An 8,025-nucleotide genomic window follows, 5' to 3' on the forward strand; every position below is an offset into this window, starting at 1 on the left:
AAAACTAACGAACTGTTGATTTAAAAAACGGAAAATATATCAAGAGCAGGCAAAAGAACGTAATAGCCGTTAAACTATGAAATTCAAAAACTATTTTTAAAAAGCGCTCTCTAGCGCTCGACAAACTAAAACCATTACAATCGATTCAATTAATCGATTATTTATTTATATTCAACAATGAGATCGATTTATCATTCATCAAGATTTTCTATTCCATTCTGATTCACTCTTGTGTTTAACCCAATTCTAATTTAAGACCTAAGTTACTAGAATTCTACTTCATAAGTACCATCAGTATATGCTTTTTTTAGCGTTAGTTACACCTGGATTTATCCCTTTTTAAAGAATATTCATTCTGTTCATCTATCTTTTCCCTGTACTATTTCCTCGGACCGAGCCAACAACCTTTTTGGTAGTTTATAACCATGGCGCGAACCAAACAGCAAATGAAGCCTCCTCAAAAGGCTCGTAAATCAGTTACTCCATGGAAGGATTTGAAACGTAAATTGGAAACCAAACGGGGCAAAGGCTCCGGTAAAGGCCTTAAACCTGCTGAAGCAGCGGATGCTGGTGTAAAAAGGAGACATCGATATCGACCTGGCACAGTTGCCTTAAGAGAAATCCGACGATACCAAAAGCGCACCGAGTTATTGGTGCCCAGACTACCATTCCAGCGTTTGGTTCGTGAAATTGCTCATCAGTTTGAATACGAGGAACTCAAATTTCAATCAGCTGCTCTCAGTGCTCTTCAAGAAGCTGCAGAGGCCTATCTTGTCCGTCTTTTTGAGGACACACAGCTTTGTGCTATTCATGCTAAAAGAATAACCATCATGGCTAGGGACATGCAATTAGCATTGCGCATTAGAGGTGAACGAATCGGCTAAACGACGATAATTTGTTGTACAAGGGATTTCTGTAAAGTTCTGTTTCATTTTCATATTCACACAACAAACTGAGGAGTATCTTTTCTGATCTCAACCATCAAATTGACTTCCAAGACTTATTTTTCAAATGCCAAAAAGACTATCAGTTACTCGCAAAACTCCAATCCGTCGATCAATTAATAGTACCACCGCTTAAACTACTATTTTCAACAAAATGGTCAAGTTTTCAATCCCTAATCAAATCTTCACTATGCCTTCTGTTTCTCCATTCACCATCATGGTCTACAACTTCTCTAGACTTGCTCTAGCTACTTCTCCTATATCAAAAATGAATGAATCTCGGCCATTAAATGCAGAGTTTTCTTCAATCAAATCTGTTCTATCCGGGAGTTGTGTATCGGACAAGTCAGAAGACTCCACTAAACGTGATACTTCAAGACAATTTATAAGGATTTGAAGCAATCATTATAGAACCTTAACTTATCCTTAATTTATCCATCTAATTTAACAAGTCGACTTGGACAAACTAATTTAACAACATTGTCGAATGGAAGATAGCATTGAACATTTGGATTGTTATCACAGATGATCAGCAAAGTAACTTTAGGCCTTTTTAATTGATCGATAGATTTTCATTACATTGATTTTTAGATAACACTCACGTTTTGTAAGTCAACATGTTGTAATCCAAACGATAGATAATATCGTCTTGTATCAAATTTTTTAAATACAAATTACATCATAATCTGTCATTATTATTTGTTGTTTCATTTCCATCTAAATTACAATAATATAAGCAGTAAATGTTTATCGTTTCAATTTACAGCTCTGCTTTTTTTCGCTACATTTTTTAATTAACATCTCAATTAATTTGTAACATTGTTAAAGAAAAACAGTCAGCATAATTACTCATAACAGTTTCCAGTTTCAGTTACTCAGAACAGTAACAGTGTAAACGGTTGATATTTTGCCACATTTATAAAATTTGCCGCTTTTCTGTTTTAATGCGCGTCAATGTTTCAAATTTCACTGGAATGCAGTAATGCACGATGTTATCGCTTACAATAATAACTATCGATGTTTTTTTCTCACGATATCATCGATATGCCTCACTTGGTATCGATTTTTTGGTCAGTCGAGAAACAAATAGATACCAAAGCCAGCTGAATTTAACCAGCTCGTTTAAATTTCTAGTCTTTAGCTTCGCTTGGCCCGAGCCAGCTCCAGCTAAGAGCCAAGAAAGTTGTGGCTTATGGTTGAATTTGGCTGGAATTATTCAAAAAACGAATTTGATAAATTTTTCTTTGAAAGAGGTTCCACGAAAAACCAACCCTCGTCAATTTAAAACTGGACAAATCGAGGTCCAAGTTAAAACTTCGATCGCCTTTTGTTCAGCTATACAAGCAGATTTTTTCTCGAAACTTATTTTACTAATTTATCTTTTGATGATCAACCACAAAAAGCACTTAAAGATCAATTTCATTTTGCAGTTAAACCGATCGCATTCTGTCATCGGTGAAACGCTTATGTAAATATTTTTCGCACACATCAACGACTGAACGCTTTTTTCAATCCAACAACAGTTCTTAACCCTCCGTTGCTACTCTTATGATTTTTTTCTGCTCATTCAACTTCAAAACTTGACCCAGTCGAATGAAAACTGCTACACTGAGCCGCGTTTCACGCTCACCAAGATATTTTTTGAAAAAAAAACGCCAGAGTCATTTGTCTTTTGCGTTTGATTGTGTTAAACGCATTTAAACAAAAGTATTAATCTCTGTTTTCACGATAGACCTCATTAATTATATTGTATTTATTAAATAATTATCATAGCTCAGTGGTTAAGGAGATGGACATGAATAATTGAGTGAATGGGATCGAGGCTGGGTGGAGGAATCTTTTTGCTTGAAATTTAATCAGCGTTAGCGCAAAATTTGCGCCAAATCTGACAATTTCTCTGTGCGCTCATTTTATGGCGTCAGTGTATCATTCGACTGGGGATACAACAAAAAAAAAAGTTATAGATTTTTGCTTTTGGTTTATTGTCAATCACAGTCATAGGTCCATGCTACAGAGCAATAAAAAGACCCTTTTATTTTTTGGCCACTTTATTGCTTTTTTGTAAAAACTTGCAAAAGGGTAACTTATTGTAATTGTATGGTAATCCAATAAAAATACACAATAGACCTGGACTTTGCGATCGATTAATGTTGAACTATACCAGGTAAATTACATATTTTAGAACAATTTTGAGACCAAATTCGGCCATTTTTCGAATCGTCAGAACCCTGGTATGAAGTTGAAAATAAATGGTTTTTTAACGAAAGGTAAAATCAGATTTTGACGCCTTTCTTCATTTAAGGCCATAACTTGAAAAATTTTGCCCGAAATTAATTAATTTTTTCACAACACATTTTTGGCAAGTTTAGCTTTATTTGGTGGTTAAATGGTGCCTGAAAGTCTAGTCTAACTGTCGCAATTTAATTTTGAAAAATTAGTCCAAAACATTACTGTTCATACCTTATTCACTAATTTATTAAAACAACTAATTGAAAAGTTTGATTTTATCTCAAAAAAGCATTGAAAAACTGAGAATTGAAATTTTTTGTTGCTGAAATGAAAATCGCAAGACTAAAAATTTTGACCAAAAACAAAAATTGCAAAGTCCAAAAGACAAAAAGGAAGAAAGAATCAACTGCGAACTAACAAAGGAGCCCAAAAAAACAAAAAGCAATAAAATTCAAAGTTACAGTCACCCTTCCGAAACTGCACTTATTTTTTTCTATGGTCCCTATAAAGAAGGAGTTAGATCTACTTTCGCATTTCGTCGATTTTTGATTCAATTTTCTTTCTTGAAATATCAATCCAAAAACTCACGAAATCAGCTTAAAGCAACATTTTAGGTTAAATTTGGTCTATTAAGGAAGATTGAAAATCGTGAAATATGTTGCCTGACCAATAGTGTAAATAAGCTATTTCACGAGAAGTGCAGTTTCAGAAGGGTGACTGTACATTTTGGCCAGTAAGGGTCAAGGGTCACTCTTTCCTTTTTTGCAACTTTTTTCCCCTCTTATGCATTCTATTGTTTTATTGCACCAGACATTTTTGTCACAAGAACATCAGCAATTTGTCATTTCCATCTTTTTAGTGCGCCTATCATTAGTTCAAACATCAATTTATCGTTTTATGAAATATCAAAATTAAAAACATTATAATTAATTTGCAGTATCGAAAAAAATGACTGACAGTTTCATTGACCGCTACTGTATTTAAGAGCAACAATGGACTCAGCTTTTATGTCCCTACAGGCCCCACCAAGTCTCAACTCAAATGTTCGAGTCTTTTTCAGCACTCTTTGCATTTCATTTGCAACTTTAACCAGAAAATTGGTTCATTTAACAAGAAATGGGTTGAGATGAGCTTTGTTTGTTAATTAAGTTTTTTCTAGTACATTTACAGACGAAATTTCATAACCCAAATGCGCTGATGGGAATTTATTCAATTGAATTGAATCATTAATAGGTGAAGCATTGAATTGGGGAAAGATAATGATTGTAAGTGATGCCATTCTCGAAATATCGCGGTTCAAAGTTCTAAGGCAAATGGCCAAAACAAGAAAACTATTGATAAATTACTAAAATTATTTGAGCCATAATGTGAGCCAACAATTTTTATGGACAAATAATAAGTTTTAGATCTCTAGCTCATATGATCATCGCAAGTGGTCAGTTCAACTGAAGATGGAACTTATCTGTTTTACACAAATAGCAAAGTTCTATTTCTCAAAATGAATACATTTCCTTGTTGGTCATCAAAAGTTACATCAGTACTGTGAGTTTGATGAAAAAATTTGCTTCCATAATTTTACAAAAAGCTTTGCAAGTTTCAACTTCGAACGCGATTATTTTGTTTGTTATCAAATATAAATGTCGCTGGCTAAGAACGAAGAGTCTTGCTCAGCTTTAAACTCAGCAATATATTTATTGACATTAACAATTAAAATTTTCTAGCATTTTATATTTATTTTGAATTGTAATCTAAATTTCATTAATTAAAAATTAAAATTTAACTTCATTTGAGTTATTTTTTTGTACAAAAGATGGCGATTAGCGAAACATTAACACAAACCATTATCCCTCCCTTAAGCATATGTTTGATGGCTCTTTTTGATAATAATTTTTATTCTTTTTAACAACTTTTGTGATCTTTTTGTATTAATTGTGATTTATTTTTGATTGGTATTAATTTATGAGCCACTTAAGCAGCATTTTCCGCTATGTCATGATCATTATTCCACCTTTATTTCGATGTTGTGCGAAAACACAGCTCAGATTCATATGAGATGACAAAGTTTTAGTTTGTTTTGTTCATTGTGAAGTTAATCGTATCACCATTGGTAAATTTCACCGTTTTTACTTCAATTGTTTATTGTTTTCGATGTATTTTCTTCCATTTTGAATTATTATTTCACCTGATCGTATTTTTTGAATTCCTTTCTAATCAAAAATTATGTCTACGGTTTAACATTGCGTTCCAATCCGATTACCATCAATATTATGTTCAAAGGTAAATCATGATAAGTTCAAACTTATGCTTTTTATCTACAGCATGACATTGTTACCTAATTTTTAGTCGCATTGTACTCTTGGTGTATTTTATTGTACGTGAATTGAAAGGAAATTTCAGTCTCCATGAAATACCACTTTTCATGATTAATATGGTGTGAGATTAATTATCTGATTAATGTGTTTTAAATAACCACATAGAGCATCATTTGATTTTGCATGCGAATAATGAGTTTCTCTGTGAAATAAAATAAAACCTTGGTTTTAACTACTTCTTTAGTGCAAACAAATTTTCTTCCATGATAAGTTATTTATTATTTTATTGTAATTTCTAATTCTTTTAATTTGTCCCTAGATTGACGAGACTCGAGTACAATTTGGTGGTCATATAATTTACGCAACTTATAATATTACTTAAATAAAGTCAAAGTAACTAATGGTCAAAAGATTTATTTGGAGGATCTGAAATTGTTAAACTGTCATGATACTTCTGATTTTGAATTTCTATTATGATAAAAACTGATCTTAATCATTGCCACATGAATTGATGACGATTCAGGTTCTTTACCGAGTAACATGGAAAAGTAACAACTATCCTGATCAACTGTGAACTTATTGGTATCTCAACGCTTATATCTGTGTAAAACTAGTAATTTTAAGTACTCGTAAACCGTTTGGTGCAAGGATCATGGAAATTAGGTTATCAAAGCTGCGATTCTTAATCCTGTTTCTTCATTGTGTCACTGTTTTACATATTAATTCACAATGGACACAATTCCAGGTCATTGCTGACGTTTGTCGTGCCTACTTCAATGTTTCCAACTCCGCTTTGGACTTAACCGTAACAATCTGGTATCCCGTCTACATGGCTGGTTGTTTCATATCAGCTATCTGTTTGGACAAAATTGGAATAAGATTCTGTATTTTAAGTGCTTCTCTGGCTAACCTTCTAGGCTCGGGTATCAAATACCTTTCCATTATTTACACAAACTTCGTTCTTGTTTGTTTCGGCCAAGCTTTAGCTTCTGTTGGTCAAGTTTTCACTTTTTTCTTACCGGTTTGTATTGCTTCAACTTGGTTCCCAGCAGAGATAGCTTCAACCATTACAGCAGTTGCGCTTTTTCCCATTTACATTGGAGGTGGTCTGGGTTACCTTTTACCTACAGTTCTAGTTCCCAATGATACTAAACCAGAGGTTCAGGAAGCTGACTTGAAACGATTTCACCTCATTTATACTGTTTCGGCTGGCATAATTTTTTTCATGAATTTAATCTTTTTCAAAAATAAACCTAAATATCCGCCAAGTCTTGCTTCAGTCAAAGCTTCTGTCAACGCAACCGGATTTTTTAGCGCTTGGAAATCCATCATCACAAATCGGAACTCTAATTATATTTTGATCAGCTATACTTTACTCCAATCAATAACTAACGTCCTTCTTTCATTATTGAGTCCAATGATGGAGAGATATTTTCCTGGAGATAACTCTTTCATTGGTATCACAGGAGCTGCTGTTGCAGTTTTAAGTATCCCTGGGTCTGCTACATTGGCTTGGATAACCGATAAAACCCGAAAGTACAAACTGATTACCCTGGTCATATGTTTATTGCTGTTTCCATTATTTGGATTGTTCATCTTTTCATTGGAAATCAAGAATAAGATCGCAACTTTTATTGTAACTCTTTGTCTTGGTCTTGTTGTAGAAGGTACTTACCCAATTGGAATGGATTTCATTGTCCAGGCTAACTATCCGATGTCAGAATCCATTTGCGCCACTCTTCTTATGTTCTGTAATCAAGGAGTCAGTTGGGGTTCAACCGAGGCAATATCTTATCTTCTGCACAATTATAATTTATTATACAGTTTTGCTCCTATTGCTTTAATGCTGGTGATAGCTCTAATTTCAGGCTTTTTTACCAAAGACACTCTCAATCGTGATGCTGCGAATGCCGAATCTTCCACTTTATCTTCGTCAGCGCCCAGTCCGAACTATTCATCTACCACACTTGAGTAAACGAGTAAATTCTAGTCAAATATTTCACCATATGCATAACTCTTGCAAATCTGATATTTTTAACGAGCTCAAAGCAATGATTATTTTTCAAAAAGCTGTTATCAGTTTCACATCGGAAAATTTGCCTTATAATTGTTGGAATTTTCAATATTACATTATTTTTAATATTTATTGCCAACTTTCATCGCTTTTTATATTGTAAACCATCTTTAGATGATATTTAGCTCTTGTTACATTAACTTTGCTCAACATATCTATTTTATGAGAAAATGTAAATAATATGACGAACAATGATAGATATGTTGGAAATATCATTACAAACAAGTCATTAAAATCTAAATTCATGATGCAAAAAAACCTTTAAAAATTATCGTCGTTCATTTTAGTTCTTTGAGAACATGAAATGTTATAAAAGATTGAGACAAATACATGTATGAGGATTTAAAAGGTCTAACACTATTAGACTTTTTGATAGACTATTTGGTCTAATCTATGTAATTGGTAAGCTCAGAAAGATGAGTAAATTATTCATAAATTTTCAGTTGATTGAGTAGTTCTGTAGTAG

General features: G+C 33.3%; 2 protein-coding genes across 3 annotated transcripts; both read left to right on the forward strand.

Annotated features, from left to right (window-relative positions):
• Window positions 1–211: 211 nt before the first annotated feature.
• LOC107367300 (histone H3, embryonic) lies at window positions 212–1,636 on the forward strand. The gene has a single exon (XM_015934991.3). The coding sequence runs from the start codon at window positions 426–428 to the stop codon at window positions 882–884; it is 459 nt and encodes a 152-aa protein (XP_015790477.1). The 5' UTR covers window positions 212–425; the 3' UTR covers window positions 885–1,636.
• Window positions 1,637–5,006: 3,370 nt separating this feature from the next.
• LOC107367384 (putative MFS-type transporter C09D4.1) lies at window positions 5,007–7,827 on the forward strand. Of its 2 annotated transcripts, none has more exons than XM_015935083.3 (2): window positions 5,007–5,450; window positions 5,805–7,827. In XM_015935083.3, exon 2 carries the CDS (start codon window positions 6,138–6,140, stop codon window positions 7,458–7,460), a length of 1,323 nt encoding a protein of 440 aa, XP_015790569.2. In that variant the 5' UTR covers window positions 5,007–5,450; window positions 5,805–6,137; the 3' UTR covers window positions 7,461–7,827. The 2 variants fall into 2 exon arrangements, with proteins under 2 accessions (XP_015790569.2, XP_089122638.1); XM_089266512.1 differs by having other exon boundaries at window positions 5,007–5,280.
• Window positions 7,828–8,025: the final 198 nt, after the last annotated feature.

The sequence above is a fragment of the Tetranychus urticae genome, chromosome 1 (assembly GCF_039701765.1).
Source record: "Tetranychus urticae isolate SD_2017Ah chromosome 1, NJAU_TeUrti_SD_1.0, whole genome shotgun sequence".
Lineage (NCBI taxonomy): Eukaryota > Metazoa > Arthropoda > Arachnida > Trombidiformes > Tetranychidae > Tetranychus > Tetranychus urticae.

Bases quoted from the DNA above. Each gene is read 5' to 3' on its own strand.
- LOC107367300 (XM_015934991.3), top strand. From the start codon at position 426: ATGGCGCGAACCAAACAGCAAATGAAGCCTCCTCAAAAGGCTCGTAAA.
- LOC107367384 (XM_015935083.3), top strand. From the start codon at position 6,138: ATGGAAATTAGGTTATCAAAGCTGCGATTCTTAATCCTGTTTCTTCAT.